Consider the following 25483-nt stretch of genomic DNA (forward strand, 5'->3'; position numbering starts at 1 on the left):
TTACATATGTATACTTGTGCCATGTTGGTTTATATGGCATATTAATTACATCTCAATAAAGCTGCTTTTTTTAAAAAAAGTTTATTCTGGTGATTAATAGGATAAGTAGGAAAAATTAAGCTACAGAAGATCTAAACAGCATTATCAACCAACTTAACTGATATTTATGGAACACTTCACATGATAGCCGAACACTTTCTCTTTCAAGTACATACAGAACATTCACCAAGATAGATAGGATTCTCAGCTATTGAAAAAAAAAATCAACAAGCATAAAATATTTGAAATCATGTATATTATGTTCTCTGACCACAGTGGAATCAATGTAGAAATCAATGACAAAAAGATACTTGAAAAAATTTTTTTCAAATATTCAGAAACTAAACAACACAATTCTAAGTAGCCCATGGATTTAAAAAAAATCACAAGGTAAATTATGAAATATTTTAATTGAAGAAATATTTTAAATAACATGTAAAAATTGATGTGATGTAGTTAAAGCAGGGCTCTGACATTTATAGCATCAAATGCTTATATTCAGAAAGAAATGTTTCAAATCAGTGGTCTAAGCTTCCACACTAATAAACTTGAAAATAAGAACAAATTAAATCCAAAAGTAAAAGTAAGAAAGAAATAAAAATGATAATGGTTGAAACTGATAAAATGGAAAACAGAGAAACAAAAAGAAACCACAATAAAACAAATGAAAATTAGTTTTTGAAGCCATTAGTGAAACTGAAAAATTTCTCAGCAGATCGATCAACATAGTAAGAGAGAAGACACAACTTTTAGGCATGAAAGAGAGGTCATCACTAAAGATCCTACAGACAAGGGAATTTTATGAGCAACGTTATGTCAATAAGTTGATAACTTAGATAACATAAGCAAATTATTTGAAAGATGCAAAATATACAACAGTTCACTAAAGAAGAAACATACTCCCTGAATAGCTCTATGTACACTAAAGAACTTGAATTTATATGTTAAAATCTGCCCACAATGAAAGACATTACTGGTACATTCCATCAAACATTTAAGGAAGAAGTAATACTAAATGCACACAAACACAGAAAATGGAAGAGGAGAGAATATGTTCCAACATATTTCTTCAGGTTGATCTTACCCTGATATTAAACTAAATACATTTCAAGAAAAGTACAGAACAATATTGATCACACAGATTTTTTAAAATCTTAATAAAGTATTAACAAATTAAATTCAGAAATATATAAAATGGATAAAGCATCATGACCATATATGATTTTATCACAGGAATTTAAGGTTGGTTCAACGTTCAAAAATCAATCAAAATAATCCTATCAGCAGACTAAAAAAGAAAAAAAATATGATCATCTCAATAGTTACAGGAAAACATTTGACAAATTCAATATCCATTCCTAGTAAAGATCCTCAGCAAACTAGAAATAGAGGGTAGTTCCTCACTCTGATAAATGCATCTGTGAAAACCTACAGTTAACATCATACTTAATGACCAGAGAATCCTGCGAGGAAGTGGCTGCCCAACAGCAATGTGTTCTCTTAACACAGATGCCTTCTGTTCTAAGCTGTAAACTTTTATCTTCTGGAACTTCAGTCTTCTGGAAAAGTTCTTCTAGAACCCCACTAAGCACAGGAGGAATGTGCTCTGCTAATGTTTATCAAGTACTTACAATATACCCTGCTTCACTGGGACCATCATTTCATCTTCCTCACAAATCTGGGATGCAGAACTTATCATCATCATCTCCAGTTTAGGCAAGAGGAATCTGAGGCTCAGAGAGTCATGAGTATCTTACCAAAGTCAAATTAATAAGTGGGAACCAGCCAGTTAGAAAGTGGGTAGCCAAATTTGGAACCCAGACACTCTTACCATCATACATGCCTCTGGCACAAAGAAGGCAAAAGCCTAGCACTCTGTGGGCACAGGGGCTGCTGCCAATAGTGCCAGGCTGTTTGATGTTGTATTCAGCACTGCCTTTGCTGTGTATGAGCAACACAAACATGGGGCTGGTCACACTAAGCCACCACCATCATGCCCTCCAACTTTGTAACTGTGGAATGGCACTCCCCACCCCAGCTCAAGGCCACACCTCCTATGAAGCCTGGACCCTCTCTTGCCAGAACAAGAACAAATCCAAGAACAGCTCTCACCGGGGCCTTGATGCCCCATGTGTAGTAGGATTTGCTGTAACTATCACTGGGAAATCCACAATGCCCCACCTCCAACCCCTACTCCCTGTCTGCAGTTCATTCAATACAGAGACATAGCAGAATCAATGTGTCAGTGAGGAACCCAGACCCCGCTCTCAGTCCTGTTCCTTAAAAGCTCTGAGATCCAAATCACTTAATCTGTAAAATGAGGTAGCTGCACATGTCCTGGGGACAGGGACAGGACATCCTAAATCTTTAGCATCCCAGAGTTTGAGAATGAGAACCCTACCATGGTGCCCAGAAAAAAAGCACACCAGTGAAATAATAGGATAGAAATAAATGATGCCTGCCAGGCGCGGTGGCTCACACCCCAACACTTTGGGAGGCCACGGTGGGTGGATCACCTGAGGTAAGGAGTTCAAAACCAGCCTGGCCAACAGGGTGAAACCCTGACTCTACTAAAAATACAAAAAATTAGCCAGGCGTGGTGGCGAGCACCTGTAAGCCCAGCTACTCGGAAGGCTGAAGCAGGAAAATCACTTGAATCCGGGAGATAGAGGTTGCAGTGAGCCAAGATTGTGCCATTGTACTCCAGCCTGGGCAGCAAGAGTAAAACACCATCTCAAAAAATAAATAATGCCTAAAGCCTAGGATTACGTAATTCTAACAGGACATGGGGTAAATACACATGAAAACGAACCCAAAGAATTTAGACCCCAACATCTAAGGCAAAATCTGTTTCCAAATGGGAAAACCACAGGAAGCTTTGCTGATTCTTGGGTGAGAAAAACCTGGAAAGCAGTAATGCTAGCCACTCTGAGAGATAGCAGAGGGACAGGTAGTCTACAACCTGCTTCCACCCAGCTCCTCTGAGCTGGAGTGAGAGCTGGGGTTTGAGTTACAGGGAGTGCCAAGATAAGCAACTGGTGGCCTTTCTCAGGTGCTGCCCCTGCTGTCCTCCAGGCTGAAAGTGGGAAGCAGGGAGGTGCAGAGATGGGGAAGCAGGGAGGGGACAGCATTAGCATTCTGAAATGAGGGGACAGAAAAGAATCCCAGGGAAAAGGGAGGAAGCCAGGGCAGCTCAGGTCAGCATCCCCCAGCTGGAGCCCTGAAACAGTGCAGGAGAGGCACCTCCCTCCATGCAAAGAGGAGCAAAAGCCAGTCCTGTTCAAACAGTCCCTGGGCTTTTGGCAGCAGCTGGGAGAAGGGAAGGAAAGGGAAACTGCACCGAAACTCAGGCTCCCTGCTGGTCCACTGATCACTGACCAGCTGTGTGACCCTGGGCATGAGCCTCTGTTCTCTAACAACGGTCTGAAAGTCTGAATGTCTGTGTACCCCTGCAATTCACACATTGAAATCCTAGTCCCAATGTAATGGCATTAGGAGGTATGGCCTTTGGGAGGTAATTAGGGCAAGAGGTCATTAGGTCAACAGAATGGAACTTTCATGAATGGGATTAGTGCCTTTATAAGAAGAGACCAGAGAGCTAGCACACTTTCTTTCCACCATGTAAGGATACAGGAGAAGTCAGCCATCCGCATCTAGGAAGAGGGTTCTCACCAGACCCCTGACCGTGCTGGCTCCCTGACCTCAGACATCCAGAGTCCAGGGCTGTGAGAAACGTTTGTTGTTTAAACTACTCAGTGTGTGATAATTTCTTATAGTAGCCTGGACTAAGACACCACCACCCCATCCTCATCTGCCCAAGCTCTTCGGGAACCTGCAGAAGCATTGGAAAGGGACAGGCACTCGGTCTCGCTGTGTGTCTCACCCCTTGAAGTGTGGGAGAGAATCTCTTTCCCTGGGTCCTTATTAACATGACTACTCTTAGACTCTTCTAACTCTTGCTAATCTGATTGCTTTAATTTGCATGGAGGTGATTTATTAGTGAAGTTGAATGTCTTTTTGCATCTTCATTGTGATTTGAAATTTCCCTCCTGTGAATTGCTTGTTCATTTATTTCTTCATTTTTCTATTGGTTGTCTTTTGCTAATTGATTTGGAGCACTTCATTATGTGTTCTGGATATTAATTATTTGCCTGTTATATATGTTGCAAATATTTTTCTATTTAAATCCAGTTTCATTCTTTTTTTAAGTTTGGCATCTGTTATTAAGATTTTTAAAAATCAAGTCATGTTGGCCAGGAGCAGTGGCTCACACCTGCAATCCCAGCACTTTGGGAGGCTGAGGTGGGTGGATCACAAGGTTAGGAGATGTAAACCATCCTAGCTAACACAGTGAAACCCCCTGTCTACTAAAAATACAAAAAATATTAGCCGGGCGTAGTGGTGGGCGCCTGTAGTCCCAGCTACTCAGGAGGCTGAGGCAGGAGAATGGCGTGAGCCCGGGAGGCGGAGCTTACAGTGAGCCAAAATCGCGCCACTGCACTCCAGCCTGGGTGACAGAGCGAGACTTTGTCTCAAATAAAATAAAATAAAATGAAAATCAAGTCATGTTTCTTTTACTTTTTCTTTTCCTTGTGTTTTATTCTTTCTTTTTTTTCTTCTTTTTTTTTTTTTTGAGACGGAGTCTTGCTCTGTTGCCCAGGCTGGAGTGCAGTGGTGTGATCTCTGCTCACTGCAAGCTCCACCTCCCAGGTTCACGCCATTCTCCTGCCTCAGCCTCCCAAGTAGCTGGAACTACAGGAGCCCGCCACCACACCCGGCTAATTTTTATGTATTTTTAGTAGAGGCAGGGTTGCACTGTTTTAGCCAGGATGGTCTCGATCTCCTGACCTCGTGATCCGCCCGCCTCAGCCTCCCAAAGTGCTGGGATTACAGGTGTGAGCCACCGTGCCCAGCCAATGGTGTGTCTTTCAATCAAGCACTCTTAGGTTTTATGAAATGCAGAGGGGTGCATCTTCCAGGTCACTGAGAGGTAAGATAAGCTGAGGCCCTTCAAGAGCCTAGCACAGGCCTGACAGGCCCTCCATCTGGAGGAGTTCGCCTTCATATTACAGCATGCAGCTGCCTTTAGGTCTTGCTCTGCCACCCGACTCATCCTCCTTAGCTTCCAGGGTCCCCTTTGCCCCCCAGCTCCCCACCAAAAGCCCTTAGCTGACTAAGGCTGCAAGTTCTTTCCTTGTGGACACAGCTTACTCAAAGCTGACAATTAAGGGCTCCACATATTAATCTTTCTCTACAGCCACAAAAACCACCCTTACTCCTAGGGATGCCCAAACCTGTCAGGTGCCAAGTGCCGTCGCCACCGGTGACTATGGGTGACTCCATGCCTGCTCACAGCGGCCTCTGCTCTGGCTCCTCTCACTGCCCACCTGGTAAGCTGAGGTTTTGCAGCTTCGGAAAGCACTGGTGTTAAAGACGGGGAGCAGTGGGCCCTGGTAGCCTTTGCAGGTGGAGCTGCCTCACTAAGAACCTCACTGCTGGGCCTGAGGAAGGCAGAAAGGAAACAAGAGCAAGGTGGCAGGCTGCAAAGGAACCAGAAGCCCTCGGCAGGTGCTGTGCATGCCGGGTGGACTTCAGGCACTTTGCACACGGCTCACTCAATCCCCACAACCTCCCCTGGAGGGAGGCGGTTTCAGTAAAGCCCGTGCCCATTACAGATGAAGGGTCTGAGCTCCGAGGGGGATGCTGAGACTACACCCCTGAGGAGCTCACTCATCCATGCAGCTGTCTCACCTTTCTGGTTGCCATCTGGAGGCAGAACAGGAGGCTGGGAGCCAGAAAGTGAGGCCCCACCAATGTCAAGACCACAAACCTGGGTGGGGCACCCACTGCACGGCAGGGCCATACTGGATCTCATGGTTCAGGCAAATGGAATAGAAAGGTCTGGCCCCAGCATCTCTCTGCATGCCCCAAATGCCAGCAGAACACAAGCCAAACTCACACACTCACACACACACCCCAAGTCCCATCACAGCTCTCAGAGATCCCTAGCCTTTGTTCCACTGGCTGGCTTAGGAGGGAGCCCTGTGTTTAGCCACACAATCACAATCAGAGAGTCCCAGGCCACAGGCTGTGCCGACAGTTACCAGCAGATCACAGCAATTCTCCGTGGGCTCTTCCTGCACCCACCATGATGCCTCATCTTTACATCATTCATCTGAAAAGCTCATCAGCATCCCAAGAATCAAGAGTGACCCTTCATTGGAAAAACTGAATTTCTTCCAATATATCCTAAAAAGTAAAAGTACACTTGTAAAGTACACAAGGGTTGATGATCTGAGACTCACAGGAAAGACCTCACTCCCTAAGTCACCCCCACATTGCTGAGACTCCAGAAAAACTGAGTTTGGCTAGGCAGTGATGTGGCTGGTCCCATAGACTAGGGCAAGCGATGGAGCACTCAGGAAGAGGCCCAGACTAATTCCAAGGGGATCTGCCAGCAGAGCCAAGAAAGGAAGGAGACGAACACAACCTGGCTCTTAGGTGCCTACATGGTGGCAGAAGCTGCCCCCTTGTTGAAGAAGCATTTTTAATTCTCCCAAAAACTGTTGGGAAAGAGTTGTTATTCTCATTGCATAGGTGACTTTCCAAAGCCACCCCAGTGGAATCAGGATGAAATTGAGTTGCCTGGATCCATCCACCATGCTATAGGCATTTTGAAAGTAGCATCAAGCCCACCCAAGGGTGGAAAAATGAGGCCGGACGCAGGGGCTCACACTTGTAATCCCAGCACTTTGGGAGGCCGAGGTGGGTGGATTACGTGAGGTCAGGAGTTTGAGACCAGCCTGGGCAGCATAGTGAAACTCCATCTCTGCTAAAAATACAAAAATTAGCTGGGCATGGTGGCGTGCACCTTAATCTCAGCTATGAGGAGGCTGAGGCAGGAGAATCACTTGAACCTGGGAGGCAGAGTTGCAGTGAGCTGAGATCACATCAGTGCACTCCAGCCTGGGCAACAGAGCGAGATTCTGTCTAAGAAAAAAGAAAAATGATCCATGACACTATTTCCCACCGTAGAATCCCTCAGAAAATGAGCTAAGGGAGCATCCCTTGGGTGGGAAGTCTGGAAGAGTGTCAGGGTCTGCTTGCCTTCCAAATACCCCCCAGAGCTTCAAGGGGTACCTACCTACAGGTGACAGGTGATAGAACATCTCTCTGGGGTCAGGTGGACAGCCCTGTGTCACCATAAATCCACTTCTAATGATTTTCTTCTTGTTTGATTTTGGGGCTCCCCTTCAGAAACTGGCAATATCTCATTCACCACCTGCTGCCTTAACTGGTCTCTCAGACCCACACTCAGCCCCAACTTCCCAACTCTCATGGCACAAGAGGCTTCTTACTTCTTGCCTTCCTGGAAATAATTAGTGTCCTCCATAGGGCTCTGGACACTGTCCCTCACCTTTAGACACCTCATTTTCTCTCCTTATACACACGTGATCAAGTATTTCCTCCAGAGAATTGTTCCTTGAATATTTGCATGGTGACAGGAAATGTTTTCTTAACAAAAGAAATGGGGCACTAATGGTAAATAAACATCACTAAGAGACACCAGGGAGGAGATTCTTCGGTCACCTCCCTAACCCCTTCCTCCCCCTCCCAGTGCTGTCCTAGAATCACTGTCCCCAGTGTCCAGGAAAGGGGTTGTGAACAACAGCTACAAAGAGCTACGGTCCAGATATCCAGGGCATGTGCTCCACTGACTTCCCAGTGTTCCTGTGCAGCATAGCTCCCTAGATAGTCCAAGGGAATCAACCAAAAAGCTGTTGGAACTAACAAAGAAAAACTGAAGAAGGAGGTTGAGGAAAATCAGCATGCCAAAATCAGTGGTGTCCCGAGAACATATTATGACAGCAAGAATAGGGATGGGGCGCAAGGCAGCTTTAAGCAAGAATTTCTCATGGTGTTTAGTGACTTCAGTGTAATGTGCTAAGAATCCCAACAGTGAGGGGTGCACTGCTTGATTGGACAAATCACTTGTACAGTGGGGCAAAGGGGAAATAAAGCATTTATCACTGCCCCTCAGAGAGAAAACATGTAGGGAGCAATGAAACCAGACAAAGTGGAGTTAACATCCAAATAACTATTGTTATTGGGATTTCATTATAAAACCTCTACTATGAGCATAAAAAATAAATCTTGAGAGATGAAATATATAATGTAAACAAAATCAACTAAAACCTGATTTACCATCCTTGATTACACCAACAAAATCATGGGGAAGAATATAAAAATAGGCTTATGTTTCTCATCTTCAGTAGATCATGTTTCATTCCTGATAAAGATAATGGGCTTGAATACATTTACAAAAGTAAGCTTTAAAATACCATATGCTATTTAATGTACATTTTCCAAGAGAGTCTCCTAAAACAAAATGGCATCAAAAGGCTGTGGTGGGAGATACAGGCAAATATGCACCAAGTAAATGCAAACAAATAAAGGAGCATTGATCAGGCTAAAACCCAAGTTCAAATCCTAAAACAAGAAATGTAAATTGAATGAGTGGCCAGCGCAGTAGCTCATGCCTATAATCCCAGCATTTTAGGAGGCCCAGGCTGGTGGATTGCTTGAGCCCAGGAGTTTGAGAGCAGTCTAGGCAACATGCTGGAACCCTCTCTCTACAAAAAACACAAAAATTAGCCATGCATGGTGGCACATGCCTGTAGTCCCAGCTACTCGGGAGGCTGAGGTGTGAGGATTACTTGAACCTGGGAAGCAGAGGTTGCAGTGAGCTGAGATTGCGTCACTGCACTGCAGCCTGGATGACACAGCAAGATCTTGTCTCAAGAAAAAATAAAAAATAAAAAATATTTCTTTTTAAAAGTATTTCTTTTTAAAATTTCTTTTTAAAAAAAGAAAAAAGAGAGAAAAAATAAGAAAATGGAAAGAGAGATAAGTAAAAGTGAAAAGATGACAGATTTGTCATTACTTATACATATATTATTATATATCAGCCTCTACAACAAATCCCAAAGCACACATATATTCTGATTTCTATACTTTTAGAGAGGATTTTTGATGTGTAGTGGGGTGGAGGGGTCACAATGCGCAGCACACAGCCTTTCACTCAAAAAAGCAATCCTTTAGCATCTGTGTCCCCAGTCAAACCCCTGTCACAGCACACATGTAGGCACCTTAGCCGCTACTCACCCATGCACACTCCAACTCTGCCCCAGGCCTTGTTCTTGATGCTGGACTAGAAACTGGAACAATGCAAGCAACATCCATGGTCTCATGGCACTTTCAGGCTAATGGAGGAGATGGACCGTAAACAAGCAAACAGATATGTGAAGCAAGAGGAGGAAGAAGAAGAAAAGGAGAAGTGGAGAAGAAAAGAAAGGAGGAAAGGAAGAAGAAGAAAAGGGAGAAGAGACGGAGGAGAAAAAGGAGAAGAAGAAAAGGGAGAGGAGGAGAGAAAGGAGAAGAAGAAAGAGGGGAGAAAGTAAGAGAAAGAGGAGAGGAGGAGGAGAAGCAAAAGAAGAAGAAGGAGAGGAACAAGTGGAAGAAAGAGAAGGAGAAGGCAGAGGAATAAGAGGCAAATTCACAGAGACAGAAAGCAGATCAGTGGTGGTCAGGGCCTGAGCAGAGTGGGGGATAGGAAAGGACCATTCATGGCTATGGGGTTTGTTTTTGAAGTGAGAAAAACGTTCTGGAACTAGACAGTGGTGATAGTTGGACAACATTCTGAATGTACTAAATGTCACTGGATTACACACTTTAAATGGCTAAAATGGTAAATTTCATGTATTTTACCATAATTTTTTAAAGACACTTGCAGACATGCTAAGTGCTAGGAAGAAAAGTAGGCAGGTGTTCAAAGAGAGAGATTGGGATGCGGCTCATTGAGAGTGGGTGGCCAGTGAAGAACTCTGCATTCAACCGAGAGATGAATAATGACGCAGAAGAGCCTCATGAGGATCTGGGGAAACAGCATTCCACACAGTGGGATGCACATGGTGGAAGTTAGCTTGAAGAGGTGGGCAGGTGCCAGCAAAGACCTGTGCCTTTCATGAGTGCCATGAAAGCCACCGAGGCAGAGGGATAAGTGAGCTAACTCGTGTGTCCAAAGGTCTGCGGCTGCTGTGGGAAGGAAATGTAGGGATGAGCTTGAGGCAGGGACTGCACTGAGATCAAGGCCACCATGGGAATGTTGGCAGGCAGGTGCAGGGCTCCGTGCAGGGGTCTAGGCAGGGCTGGCATGCAAGGTCGGGACTTCTATGCCTGGAAAGAGGACACATGGGGGCCAGGAGGGCCCAAGCCCAGCAGGCAAGGTTGCTGTGGTTACCGGATGGGCCCAGGAAACAGGGAAGCCAGATGGCCAGTGAGAAGGACGGTGTCACACACCTTCCATGAGGGCAGTGGGAGTGATTTGATGCTGAGGAATAAAGAGGATGCTAAAGAGGATGAGCCTTTTAGGCTCCAGGTCGGGACTGCATCTGGGAGCACATCCTGAGCCCAGCTGTGGAGAATGGAGGCAGTGGAGGCTGGAGCCCCACTGGGCTCAGAGCACTCCACTGGCTGGAATGAGGGCAAGCCAGGGAGCAGGCACAGGAAAGCTGGCTGCCTGGTAGGAAACCCAAAGGAAAGAAGCAGCTTCCTGAGTGTGCAGACTTGCTTCACAAACAGGAGAGTGGGAAGAGTAGGAGGGAAAGACGTCTGGCTCCCAGGCAAAAGCATCCAGAAGGATGAGGAGGCGGTCACAGAGGAACCAATTTAACAGTGGCAGAAACTGTCAATCAAGATAAAACTGACAGGGCCAGGCACAGTGGCTCGTGCCTGTAATCCCAGCATTTTGGGAGGCCCAGCCGGGCGGATCACCTGAGGTCAAGAATTCAAGACCAGCCTGGCCAACATGATGAAATCATGTCTCTATTTAAGGCAAAAATTAGCTGGGTGTGGTTGTGGGCACCTGTAATCCCAGCTACTTGGGAGACTGAGACAGGAGAATCTCTTGAACCTGGGAGGCAGAGGTAGCAGTGAGCCAAGATCACGCCACTGCACTCCAGCCTGGGCAACAGAGCAAGACTCCATCTAAAAAAAAAAAAAAAAAAAAAGATAGAACTGACAGGTCCAAACAGGGAAGCTTCCTTGGTCAGTAGTGTGGACATGTGTCTTGAGTCATGTGTCCCCAGGTCACATCCAGCTCTGGCCCCAAGAACCTAGGATGACTGAGTAAGCAGAGAGGAGTCTACAGGGTTGTGAAGTTCATAATTCCTAACACAGGGTGTGCGTTCCTGCGGTGGCCAAGCAGAATGAGGAGAGGACGAGATTGCACAGGTCGTGGCCATGCTAGAGAGTTTTGACTTAAGTCTTGCTGGGATATAATGTGATAACATGCCTTCTCTGAGTCTCAATATACTCAACATACTGGACAATAAACTTTGTCAGAAATGCAATAGAGCAATAAACATGATGTTAGATTAAAAAAAACCTACCAAGCTGAGGGGTCCACACCATCCACAACAGTACAGAACATCAGAGGGTTCTTGCCAAAGCATAAAGTGAAAACAGAAAAGAAACGCCATGTGCTCAGAGGAGTGACGTGTCCAGCCACGCCCTCGCCTCCTCTCCTTCCTACCTTTCACAGTCCACCTCTAAGCTTTCACCCCAGCTTACTCCTGTGGGTTCCAAATGTGGATCCCAGAATCAAGAAAACCTCCTAGGTTCTGTAAACGAGAATGATTCACATCACCAGTGTTTACTTGTGCCCTCACCAGGCACAACTCTGGGGCTGTGAGGTCCTGGGGCACAAGGCACACCTTGTCCTGCCTGCCTGTCTGTAGGGCCACGGGGAGTGTTACTTGAGCCCAATGGATGGTAAAGCCAGGCTTGCCAGGAGCGAGGAATATTCCCAGAAAAGAGGGGAGAAGGGAGGCTTTAGAGCACTGGGGACAATGGCCCAGAGGGGGCCCAGTGTCACTCTAGGCTGACCAGGACTGAGCCAGGTCGTGCTCAGGGATCCCAAGGGGCCGGCAAACAGCTCAGCAGGGCCACAGCAGGTGCTTCCTTCAGAACAAATGTGTGGGGAGGGGACCAGGAAAGAGGGTGCCTGTCAATGAGACAAGAATAGCACTGGGTGGTCACAGGAGCATGGAAAACCCAAACAACAGCGAAAACAAGAACAAGACAAAGAAACAACAAGATAGCAGGAAACCGAAAGGAAGAGAGCAAAAACGGCTGAAATCCCACTCAGGGTGACTTGTCCATGGCTCTTCTGGCAAACTCAAAGAAGGGAGAAAGGAGACAGTAACCCAAGGGGTTCTCTGAAATCTCCTCCTCTTCCAGAACACCTAATAATTGTTCCATCCCCTAATTAAAGAAACGCCCATAAAATTAGAAACCCAGACTCTGCTGGGCGTGACACATTCTCATGAGCACGTCCGCACTTCTCTTTCAAATGTGTACTTTCGCTTCTCACTAAGTTTCTTGCCCTTCCTATCATTCTGACTCATTCCTGAGTTCTTTCTCAAGACAGTGTCAAGAGCCTGGACATCAGCTGGGGGCTGGGGTCTCACAAGCATCTGGAGAACCTTCTGAGTCCTCTGGCAACATCAAGGGAAGAAAGAGAAGACTCCTCCGTGGAGCCCGTCCCCGCACACTTCCCGCCCTGGGACACGGCACGGCTGCTTTGCACCAAGCCTCACCCTTGGCACTCAAGTCGGCTGTGTTCCCTATGATCCATCTATCCACTGTCTCCAGGACAAGCACTGTCCCATTCACAGAAGTCAGCACATAGTAATGCTGGATAAGTGAATGAATTAGTGAATGAGTGAACAAGTGAATGTGTGCACAGCTCATTTGTTTAATTGGAGTCCCGAGATTGGAAGTGAATGAATGGAAAAAAAATCAGTCACCAGACCACAGGTCCAAGTCATGAGATGTAGCAGCTGGGTGACCTTGGATGTAGCGCATCACTTCTCTGAGCCTCACCTTCCTTAACTGAAATGAAATCAGGGAACTTGCCCTGCCACCCTGCAGGGATATGGGAGCATCAAGGGCTGGGTAGGCACCCAGTCAATGTAAAGCTCACAAGCTGTTGCCACCCTTCATCACAATCCCAGGACATGAAGCAGATCCTGTACATCCTGGACCCTCCAGCTGAAAGCTCTTCGGGTTCCTGGGCGGGGCCAGCCCCCAGGCTCCGCAGTGGCATGCCCAGACAGTTCCAGAAGGCAGGACCAAAGCAAAGAGCCGGGATCCGAGTGGGATCCTGACCTGGGATACACACATTCCTCAGCATGCTTCCCTGCTTTTCCATTCTTTATAAATCAGAAAATTAATTACCAGAAAAAGGACCTTCTGCACCAGAAATTCAAATGAGTTTAATGTATAATTTATATATGAAAATGTAGATGTCAATGTGTGACAAATCTCTGTACAAATATTTTTGCAGTTAAAATTTTAGGCATCTGTCTCCCTCCCAGAAGAGTCATCATGCGGGCAACGCGAGTCCCCAGGGCTCAGGCCGGGTGGGGCTGGCAAGGTGGCTTGTCATTCCACCAGTTAGTGATGCAGCTGCCAGCGCAGCCCAGTCCAGAAGGCCCCAGCCTTGGCACCCGCCACCTGCAGCCAAGTCACAGCTCTGACCCAACCTCCCCGGCAGGGTCCTGCTGTGTCTTTAACACCATGTGCCAGCTCTGTGCTGGGCCCAGGGGAGGAAGACAGAGTGGAGTAAGGCCTCACACGCCAGTGCCTCTGAGCCCATTGGAGAGCAGGCAAGCAGACAAGGAATGACAATGACAGGGTGGCAAGTGCCAGGGTAGGGGTGGGTCCTACATGCCAGGCAGCCACAGAGGAGCAAGTACTGCCCTATGCAAGAGCATTCATGAACATTCCGGGGCAGGGGGCCAGTCCTGATGGAGTCTGTCAGGTGGATGAAGGCAGGACATTCCCAACAGTAAGAGCCACTCACGTGAAGACCAGAGACAAGAGCAAGCATGTCCAGATGGTGCGAGCATGGCCTGTGGTACCTGGTGGGGAATGGCCAGCAGTGAGTCTGGCATGGAGAAGAGCCAGATCACCAAGGGAGCTGTGCGCTCAGCCCTGAAACAGGACTTTGTCCTGGATTGAAAACTTCAAAAGGCGAAGCCTTGCAAACTGTAAAGTGCAGGCAGCATCCACAGAAACTACCATCCCCAGCAGGATTGAGTCCTGTGCCAAGCCAAGCCTCAGCGGCCTGCCAGTTTCTGGCCCAGGGGTCCCAAACGACTTCCTTCACCCCCAGGTGTACCAGTCCATAAGACTGACTGGCACAAGACTTTGCATACAAAACACATGAAATGTAGGCTAGGCCCTTGCTTCTCATCTGCAGTTGCCACGACCATTTGGAGATGGTCATTCTCTGTGTGGGATGTTCCCTGATGCCCTCTCTCCGGATGCCCAGTGGGACTCCAGGGACAACCCACAGCATCCTCCTGCCGGAGGACCTGGAGGGAGAGGCACAGTCCACAGATGGGGCCCTAGCCGAGAACTGGTTTGCCACGTGTGCCAAGGAGAGAGGAACTGCATGTCTATACCACACTCTGGCCAAGAACCAATGGTAAGGGTCAAAAACATGCCCTCGTTCACCCTACCATTGCCAACCACGTCGGAACACAATCTGAAGTCTCAGTGGTGTCTTCCCAGAACTCAGGCCTTCTACAACAAGACAAAGCAAGTCCCAACTCCCCTACCCCAATAAGGGCCCCTGGGCAGCCTCTGCAGCAGCCTCGAAGCCCTAAGTTCCTGGCCAAAAGACAAAAGCACAGGCTCATGGGACCTGATGCCTACAGGACAAGGGTTTCAAGCCCCCAGGCCTCATTACCCCAGTGCCCATCTTGAAGAAGGGCACAGCCTGGCCCTGCTAATTTTTCTATCTCCTGGGGGACTGGTGGCCCATCCCTCCATGACTCCCAGCCACGTACCTCGCTTGGTCTTCGTAGGCCTGAGACCCTTGTCCTGGGCCAGGGACTCCCAAGTCTCCCACTCCTTCCAGCGCCTCAGCTGTTCCTCCCGCATCTTGTAGAAGAGGATGTGCTTCTGCACATCACTGAGCTCGGCGAGGAGCTCAGGGTCGATGTACATGTCGTGCAGGATCTGCTGCAGCATGATGCCACCTGGGATGCACTCACCAGAAGGGCAGCCGGCTGGGGAAGCAGGGCCAGGCGGAAGGCCCGACGGGCTGCTCTGCACTACAGGCTCCTCAATCCGAGGCCACTCTCGGTGCCCCTTCTCTGCGCAGCAGCGTCAGTTGGCCTCAGCTTGCAGCCAGCGACAAACTCATCTCCTCTACCCAGGACAGCAAAAGAGGCCAGGCAACAGGACCCAAAGGGGCAGCTGGGACTCTGCAAGGGGGAGCACCCACCAGGAGCAATCTAGTCCTTCTGCTGGGTCACCAAGCATGGCATCCCAGCAGAGCCCATGTCTTGGCCTCACCTGGGGTTCCGGGACAATGGGGAGGGCCCAAGCCTCCAGCTCAGCCAGGAAATGCCCAGTCCCAGCCCTGCCTGAGCCGGTAGGTGTCAAGTGATCTGTTAGTGGAAGGTAACAATGACACCAGCTGTATCAATGACACTGCCCCGGCCAGCTGGGAACCGATCTCTCCTCTGCAGATAAGAGGAGGAGAAGGAGGCAGACTTGCCTACTAAATTCCATGTCTTTTCAGCCAATTTCAAACAGAGACCAGAAGAGCCTGCCAGGAGCTGCTGGGCCCTTCAGCCCTCTCAGTCCCTCTCTCTGCAGGTTCCTTCGCTGCCAACTTTCTTCCTTTCCAGAACATTTGGCATTCTGAGGTGATGCGTTTAAAACTCTGCCTTGAGGGAGGAAAGATTTTTCCTCCTATCTGTGTTATAGCCAAGAAAGAAAACAAAATGGAATCAGTAGAAACAACTGGAGGGGATTTTATCACGGAATTCCAGGACAGAAAGGAAGCAGACATCCTTTGCCTTTGGCCTATAATGAGATCCTGCAGCCATGCGTGCGCTGACAGATAAACTCTCCAGGGGCCAATTTTAATGGTTGTTGTTAATCTTCTTGTTTGTTGCAGATGTCTGGAGTTGACCAAAAAGAAAGAAGATGAAACTGGCTCTCCTCTGTGCCTGATCAGAAGCACACTGGAAGGGCGGCATGTTGACTTCTGCTGGGAGGGAACCCATCCTCTTTGATGTGTGAAGGTGAGTAGAAGCTGCTGTTGCTGAGATCTTTAGGGTGAAAGCTCACCCTAAATATGTGCTCAGAGCTAATCACAGTTGCCCTTTTATTGGGACAAGGATATTGAAACTCAGAGAAAGTAAGTGGCTTGCCTGTGACTTCCTAATGGTCAAGTCACCGTATTGGGACTCCCCTATTTTGAAATTTGACATCCACCAGCAGCTATGAATCTGTTGATGGTTTGAAAACATAACCCAACCAGGGGAAAACAAACGAACCAACAGGATTTGGCACTGTGGCTTGGTTGGATTGGTGACCTTCCTGTCCCCTTCCTTACCCATGAGGGTGGAAGGTGGATCAGGTACCCAGGAGTGATAGAAGGGGGGTGGAGAGTTGGCACTCTTCCCCCTCTGCCTTAACACAACAGGAAGATGGACTAAGCAGGTTCAGATGAGCTGTAAGCCCACAGGGTCAAAGCTCCTGCTCAGCTGGGCAATGTCCAGGTCACAGGAGTAGAGTCAGGCGCCCCACCCCTCCCCAACCAGGTCCAGCTGGCAGGTCCCAGTGTGACCCAGACTTTCCTAGAGCCGCCACAGGACTTGCCTGTCCCCTGCAGAGCTGTGGTCCTGGACTCATCCGCCCTCCTCTCCCACCTCAGGGCTTGCACTGACTCCCCCAACCGGGAGTCCTGGCTCCCTTCAGTTTCTGAGACCGAGGGTCTTCCCCAGCCTCCGCCCAGCTATTATCTTTCTCGCTCTCGCCGTGGCTGGTGGGGGACCCCCAAGTCCAGAGAGGACACAAGGGGAGGAAGGCACCCAGGGTCTGGGCTCCTGCGGGCAGCTTCTTTCTGTCTTTCCCGGGCTGCAAGATGCCTACGACCACAAGAGGGCACGGGGCAGGGACAACGCTGTAGGGAGCAGCAGGAATGGGCCGGCTGGAGGCGGGCAAGAATGGTGATGGTGCCACCCTGGAGGAGGGTGAGGCGGCCAAACTAGAATGACCCCAGCTAGCGCCCATTTTGTGCAACAGAGGGGACCTCGCTGGGGGTGGGGTGATTCCTGGCACTCCCAGGTCAGTGGGGCAGGAGGCCAAGAGACACCGAATCGCGGAGACATGAGCGTGACCCAGCCGCGGATGGCAGCCCGGGAGCGGGCGCGGTGCGGTTTCTGGAAAGACCAGCTTCGGCGCCCGCGCGTCTGTCAATTCTCCTGGGCGGGGGCGGCGCTCGGCCCGACCTGGGGCGCCCCCTGGCGGCCGCACGGGGAGGCACTCGGCTTCGCAACCCGAGTGTGTGGGGCCTGGGTGCGGGAGGACCCCAGAGGACCCCAGGAGCAGGGGTCGCGCCGAAGAGCAAGAGTCCGCGGCTGGAAACCAGGCAGGGGAGCCACGGAGTAGTCACACAGGTTTTCTGCCGGCTTTCAACTGGTCTTATTTTGCTTTCATTTTTCATCAACCCATGTGGCGTGTTTAATGTTGCACGCGAAGGCAGTTTCTTCCGGGCCCTGGAGGCCCACGCACGCAACAATGTTGTGCAAGTGACTGGAAACCACCTGAGTGTCCCTCTGTGGGGGTGGGTTGCCCAGCATGGAGCTCTGCTCCTGTCACAATGAAGTCGACTGTCTGTTTTGGCGAGGGAAGTGACCACCGTTGAGAAAATGAAAAGACGCCATGCAGAATACTGTGCACAGGGTAATTTTTAAAATTCTGTATATCTGATTGCTTTTGTGGAGACAAAGGGAAGAATATGGAAGATCACACTCCTAATTGTTTAGCATTGCTTCTTAGCTCCTTCTTGGAATGGGGAGAAAGATGACAGTTTAGACAATTCTGTGTTGTTTTATACAATGAGTAGGATATACTTACATAATTCATATGACTGAACTATAATGCATTTCAAAGGCTTTCAAATGTGCTATAAAAGAATGGACTTCTGGAGGCTCAGCATCTATGGAGCAGGGACCCACCCCAGAGAGGGACCTGCAGGCAAACCAGACCTGCCTATACCAGGAAGGCTAGGAAGTGGCAATGGAGAAACCATCCATGTCCCCTGGGGTTCCTGAGCTGGAAGCGGGCTTTGAGGCATCTCTTGGAAGCAGCTCTGGCACTAGTGTGGAGAGGGCACTGGTGTGGAGAGGGCAGGAGGCAGGGAGAACAGCCAGTGGACTCTGGCCAAAGTCCAGGAGAAGGTGATAGGAACTGAGTCAGCCTTGCCAGTGGGAGCCAAGGAGGGCAGAAATGGGGGTCCCAGAGAGTCATATCAGGCACTCTGCTTCTCCATAAAATCCTTTCAAATCTGAAGTCCATATGACCAATGATGGCCAGACAGCCCCATCATCTCAGCACAGCTGAGCCTGGCACAGCCACACATAAGGATCGGTGATAGCAGGTGAGAGTCTGGAGTAGTGTCTGCCTTGTCTCCACTGAAAAATTATGGGTGTCAAAATCAACAGCATCTCCTATATGAGTGCAACAATTACTTAGAAAATGCCATGTGAAAAAAAGAAAAGATCCTTTAATTTGGAATGAATTTAACAGTGTGGGGACCTGTAATGAACAAAAGTAAAAATCTTCACTGAGAGCATACCTAGAATTTAATTAAGTTTAATAGAATTAAGTTCATATAGGAACACACCACACTGACACTCAGAAAGACCCCGTATTGTCAGATGTGCCATTAATCTGTGTATTAGCCAGTCTCCAATATGGTTCCAATGATGCTCTCCTCCTGGAACTCACACCCTTGCATAGTCACTCTCACATGTATTAGGGTTGGGCTGAGTGACCAGTCGAATATGCCAGAAGTGACATGTTCTAACAGATAGATTACTGGTTGCACACTCTGTCTGATAACTGACTCTGGGGGAAATTATATTGTGAGAGCCAGGTGGAGAACTGAAGCCTCCCACCAACAGTCATGGAGTGAGGTTGGAAGGGATCCTCCAGCCCTGGCCAGCAGTTTCACTGTAGCCTCGTGAGAGACCCACAGCCACAGTCACCCAGCTAAGCTGCTCCTGGATTCCTGACCCTCAGAAGGGTATGAGATATATATGTGCTGCTTTAAGGTGTTAAACTTGGGGATAATGTATTATGCAGCAAAATGTAACTCAATATGTATTATGAGTAATACATAATACTCAAAATGTAACTCAGTATTATGCAGCAAAATGTAACTCAAGTTAATGTATACATTGAATATCATTTCGAGCCAACACTGAAAGGAAATTGGGAAGTAGAGACTTGATAAAATGATTCCCAAGTTAACCAAAAGAATGAACAGATAAGAAGCAGCCTTGAAAATACTGAGGAATAGTGAACTCTATATTGTGCCACTCTTCAAATTTATAAAATTAAACATTTTAGTTCTGATACAAGAATAGGTAGGTTGAACCAAAAAAGAGCTCTACTAAATCATTATTATATGATCAAAATGGCAGCTCAAAGTAGTGCAAAGAGGGTGAAAGCTCAGTCCCAATGAAGCTGGGACAATTTGCTAGATCCTCACCCGTGATCCTGCCAGCACACCCTTCAGTAGTCATGTCCTCTGGGGGTTCTGTGCATACATAAGAATAATTACTGCAACATCCATCATAACACTGAAAATTTCAGAGTAAGTGATGTGTTCAATAAAAGGGGTTTAGAGTATAAACGAGAGCACATCCGTAGGATAAAATGTAATACAGCCACTGAAATTGATGTTGAGAAATGTATTGGCCTAGATGGTGCTAGTGACGTGTTCGTTGGTAAGAGGGAAGACAGGTTTAAAATATTATGTGTAGCAATGTCCCAGTTTTACATATCTGCATCAGGAAAAAGAATCGTTCCACCCCCACTGCTTTCTAAGGAGAGAAAATAAGTTCTATTAAAAGGTGGAGCTCCAGATCTGGGCAGGATCCTTGCTAGGTTTGGAGATGAAGCTGTGGGGGGTGAGCTCAGTTCCTCCACATAACACAGGCCAGGAAATTGGGGTTTCTGAGCTGCAGAGACAACAGGGGAAGAAGAGGGGGAAGTGGCCATACAACCCAAGGTTGTGGCCCACCTTGCCCCAAATCTCATCAAAACTCGTGCTGTGAGAATTTTTTATTACTTTTAAAAATGAATTTAAACTTTATTTTTTTTTTAACGAATTTTCTCTAACTCTGCCAGAATAGAGGCAGGGCTCAACAGAGGTCCCTCAAGGACACAGGAGTTGGGGACACATGGGCTGCCAGGAGCAGGAGTCCCCAGACACTGGCAAAAATCATGGGGAGGGCTTGGGATTTTCCTCACCATGGGATCAGTGGCATGTGTCTCTAAAAACAAGCACACCCACGCTGACATTGTAAACAACTGTACACACACACCCATTCATGATTACAACAGCAGAGCCCAGGCTTGCAGCCAACCGGACCTGTGTCACCCAACCTGCCAGCCGAGAGACTTCCCAGGTCCTCCCTCCCATGACTCCCTTTCCTCCTCTGTGGATAACCACTGGGGGTAATCAGCAGGGTGCGCCACAGGGCTTTGGTTCACATTAGACAGACAAGGTATGCATGAGCCAGCCAGGCGCACAGCAGATGACAGTGTGAGTTCTGCTTCTTAATCTGGGGCCTGGTTCCTCACTAACTTAGTAGTAATACTGGCTGAGGGAGTGGGCTGTGGTGGCTGATTCTGTCTGACTAGTGAGCATCTCCAAACTCCAGGTTTAAAAGAAAAATTCTTGGCTAGGCGTGGTGGCTCACGCCTGTAATCCCAGCACTTCGGGAGGCCCAGGCGGGCGGGAGGTCAGGAGTTCATGACCAGCCTGGCCAACATAGTGAAACTCCATCTCTACTAAAAATACAAAAATGAGCTGGATGTGGTGGCGTACACCTGTAGTCCCAGCTACTCGGGAGGCTGAGGCAGGAGAATCACTTGCACCCAAGATCGGGCCACTGCACTCCAGCCTGGGGGACAGAGTGATAATCTGTCTCAAAAAATAGAGAAAAGAAAAAGTCTTGAGTGCTGGACAGGCCTGTGACTCAGGTCTCAGAACGATAAACAAGAGAGAAATACACTGGGTTTCTATGATAGTCGCTAACTCGGGGCTGCTGGCAGTCATGCTTCCCCGCAGGGGAGAGGTCTGCGTGCCCTAAGAGAGAGCTGCCGGCATGCAGAGAGCAGAGATGCTGACGATGGGGAGGAAGCACACTGGCAGTGGTAAGGCTCCTTCCAGCAGCCGCAGCCCTGGTTCCTCTCAGTATGTGACCCTCACACATCCTTCCCATCTATGAGAGCCTGTAAACTGCTTTTGCTTAACCTTGTTTTAGGTAAGGTTTTAAACAATTGCCACCAGTGTGTCCTAACCACCCCAGTGGCTTGAGTGTTTTTCCACTTCTCTTGCCTAGGATGCTGCGGAGATGGACAGGACCGGAGACTAAGGAGGTGAGAATCCTGGGCCACACCATCACTGAAGGCCCTTCCTGAGGTCTGCTTCCCACATGAAGTCCTCCCAGGGCCCCGAATCCAGCCATCCACCTCCTTGTTGGACATAGGCTCCATTAGAGAGATGTGGGGCTCCAGGCCCCCTTGCTCCGCGCCTCCCTGTGAGAAGCTGCTGACAGTGAGGGAAAGGTCAGTGAGTCCTGCTAATTAGAAAACATTTTGCCCCATCCAATTTCCCCTGACACAAGGTCACTCAGCGCTAGAACAATTAAGTCTCAGCCCAGGACTGACTCTTTTTTAACTCAAAGGGCAGGAGGAAACTCCAGGACCCCAGATGGCAAAGTGGCTCACGCTGTGGACAGCCTCCCACAAGGCCCTCTGGGGTCTCCTGGTACCCACTAAAGACCACACAGCCTGCCAGCTCTGCCTGCTGCCTCACTCACTGCAGACGAGTCCATCCACACCACAGGCCCTGCCCACTGGGCTTGAGACCATTCGGACCCGGAGCAAGGAGAAGCAGGGTCCTTGCCCTGCAAGTGGCTGATAACTTGAGTGAGCCAGTCTCCCCCAGGCCAGGGGAGTCCTGTGCCCCCAATCTCTGTTCCCTCCCCAGGGGAACAACCAGGACCGAATTGTAAACCTTTCCTCATTCAGTTCTTAGAACAGTATTGTGAAGAAGGTAATTTCATTATCTCAAGTTCATATTTGAGGCAAGTGAGGCACAAGTTCACATAGCTGCTAATGATGGATCCAGGACTTAAACCCAGGTCTCATGGAACCCTGAGTAGCCCCTGCCCTCCTACCCCCATCCCTCCTCCCCTCCCCACACCCTTGGCTCTTGTTTTCAGCTGGATAGTCCTTCTAGGGTCACACTGCTACAGACCCAAGAGCTACTGCTCAGCCTACCCCTCCCTAGTGACCAAATGTGGAGGGCACTGAAGGAATTCATGTGCCATCTGTCCCTTAATCTGAACATAGAGCACAGGCATCTCTGGCCCTGTGGAGCCTACATCCCCACCCAGTGTGACAAGGAGCCCACCATCTCCAGGCCGTCCTGTGGAGCAGAAAGAAGGTTGAGCAGAGGCTGTGAACCAGGCAAATCCACCCACCACAGACTGGGCCCTAAGTTCCCTATAAAGGGAGATTTAGAAAGCCAGGAAATCCAGTGCCAAGGTTCACTTCCCTAAACCATGGGACCTGGGGCACAGACCACTGCCGTCTTCCAATATCTGTACTCTCTTCTTTCTCCTACACACACAGCTAGACCTTTGTGTCATTTCAGGTGGCTTGTGAGTTCTGGCCAGCAGAATGTGAGCACAAGCAGGGTACTCCCATCCTCCCTCCCTGATCCTCACCTCTTCCCCAACCACCAGCTGACTAGAGATGCCTGCAACAGCTACAGGAGGCTGGACCCACAACAGGAAAGGAGCCTGGGTTCATGAAAGACTGTGTGGAGCAGAGAATTCCCCACCCTAGTTCCCAGCAACTACCGGAGACTGTGGCATGAGCAAAAAAATTAACATTTTTCTTTTTCTTTTTTCTTTTTTTTTTTTTTTTGAGATGGAGTCTCACTCTGTCACCCAGGCTGGAGCGCAGTGGTGCGATCTCGGCTCACTGCAAGCTCCACCTCCTGGGTTCAAGAAATTCTCCTGCCTCAACCTCCAGAGTAGCTGGGACTACAGGCTCCTGCCACTAACCCCGGCTAATTTTTTGTATTTCTAGTAGAGACGGGGTTTCACTGTGTTAGCCAGGCTGGTCTTGATCTCCTGACCTCATAATCCGCCCACCTTGGCCTCCCAAAGTGTTGGGATTACAGGCGTGAGCCACCGCGCCCAGCTAAATAAACATTTTTCAAAGCCTCCCAAGTGTAGGTGATGTTTGTTCTAGTGGTTAGTCTATTCTGGCTCCATCCTTCTGTAACCACCCAAGGGCTAGTTAAAACAGTTTGTTGGGCCCCATCCCAGTTTCTGGTCCCATAGGCCTGAAGGAAGGGGCATACAATTTGCATTTTTATTTATTTATTTATTGAGACGGTGTTTTGCTCTTGTTGCCTAGGCTGGAGTATTACACTCCAGGCGCAATCTCGGCTCACTGCAACCTCTGCCTCCCGGGTTCAAGTGATTCTCCTGCTTCAGTCTCCCGAGTAGCTGGGATTACAGGTGCCCACCACCATGCCCGGGTAATTTTTTGTATTTTTAGTAAAGACAGGGTTTCACTACGTTGGCCAGGCTGGTCTCAAACTCCTGACCTCAGGTGTCCCACCCACCTTGGCTGCCCAAACTACTGGGATTACAGGCGCGAGCTACCACACTTGGCCTGAATTTGCATTTTTAACAAGTGCTGGGGGTAATGCTGCAGCTGCTGCTGGTCTGGGGTGATGCTGTGGCTGCTGGCCTTGTGAACCACTGCCCAAGCGCGTAGCTGCAGTGTGGGAGTTACTATCCCATTTTGCTGAGGAAATGGTACCCAGTTCCTGGCCGTCATGGGCACTGTGCTGCCTTCCTGCTGTGCCTCGTCTGTGCCTGCCCACATCGTTGCTCACTGATCATGGCCTGCGAGTTAGTGTCGTCAGAGGGAGGGAGAAGAGTTCCTAGAGTGGAAACCCTGGGCTGTAAGCCTGGCTCTGCCACCTCCCAGCTGTCTGGCAGCAGGCAGGTTCCTTAGTCTGAGTCTGTTTCCTCTCATATAAAAGGGGAAAAGGGTGTTCGTTTGCTCCCCACCCCCATCAGCCTGGCAGCTTTGTGCCCACAGTAGATTTTCTATGAGGACCTCTCACTGATGCACTTCAGTGGCAGAGACTTGGGACTAAAGGAGGACTTCTGGCCCCAGATGCCCCAGTGCCAGCCTCACCCCTGAGGGCCACAGTGAACACCCACATGTCTCACCGCCTCCAAGGCAACTGACACCTCTCCTGGTACAGGCTTGCAGGGGGGAACGGGGAATTGTACAGGGAAAATAAAACTCAAGACTGCAATCACAAATTTTAAATGCACACCTTTTCCAGTTATGAGAATTGTGTTGCAAAGAGGAAGGAGTGGAGAGTTTACCAGCCAGGGGATAGAGGACCCCAACACCCCAGTTTCTTAGAACATTCATTGCAGGTTCTCTTTTCATACTACCAAAGTCCTCCCACCCCATCCCCCACCAACCACATCTTCCAGGAATCACTGAGATTCACAGAGAAGGGAAGTAAACACAAGAACACAGTTATGTTGAAAAGATACTTGAATGCACATGTTGCAAACAAGGCGAGTCCCAGGAATCATCCTGAAGAAAAAGACAGAATGACACTGAAATCCATCATGATGGTTATCCCAGGGAGTAAAGCCTTAAAGATCTCCTTGTCAGATGAGACTTTTAGAATAGACCTGACATTCTGTTGACTTAGAAGAGCTGATGTCATCCTCAGAGCCCAGGTGATACATACATTCCCCGATTTGGCCACAGGGTGGATGGCAGTACTCAGCTGAGATGGGAATAGGCAGCAGAGCAGTTTTGGGTGTGCGTGGAATTAGGTGTTGGAGAAAAAGAAGCAAAGTTCAGCAGTTTTGGATGCAGCCACCGAGGTGTCTGCAGGAGTGGATGGAGAGGCAGAGCTAACAAGCACTTGAGGACACTCAGGCTCTCTGGGTAGCAGACATGGCCTGAGTGATCCATTTACTACTGAAAGGACAGCGAGTGCCCTGGGCTGCCTCCCAGAGTGGCTGGTCCTTACCTAGGGCACCTGGCGGATGCTCTAACCCCTCAGGATTCACTTTTCACCATGAGATATTGACTCCATTAAATTTCTGCCTGCATCCTATTTTAAAAATGGCTCTGCTGGATGGACAAGTGTTGGAAAGAAATTTGGAGAAAGAAACAGAGATTCTGGTTGTCTTCAGTGGAAAACTATGCATTGGGG

At 48.7% G+C, this 25483-nt stretch overlaps 1 protein-coding gene across 2 annotated transcripts in view; it reads right to left on the bottom strand.

The window, feature by feature from the left end:
* Positions 1 to 15594, bottom strand: part of SH2D4B (SH2 domain containing 4B) — a 111919-nt gene extending 96325 nt beyond the window's left edge. For both annotated transcript variants that reach the window (XM_073019019.1, XM_007962760.3), the window contains exon 1: positions 14958 to 15594. In XM_073019019.1, coding sequence (XP_072875120.1) covers positions 14958 to 15141 — 184 coding nt within the window. In that variant the 5' untranslated portion in view covers positions 15142 to 15594. The remainder of the gene's footprint in view (positions 1 to 14957) is intronic.
* Between the last annotated feature and the right edge of the window lie 9889 nt (positions 15595 to 25483).

The sequence above is a fragment of the Chlorocebus sabaeus genome, chromosome 9, assembly GCF_047675955.1.
Source record: "Chlorocebus sabaeus isolate Y175 chromosome 9, mChlSab1.0.hap1, whole genome shotgun sequence".
In the NCBI taxonomy this organism is placed as follows: domain Eukaryota; kingdom Metazoa; phylum Chordata; class Mammalia; order Primates; family Cercopithecidae; genus Chlorocebus; species Chlorocebus sabaeus.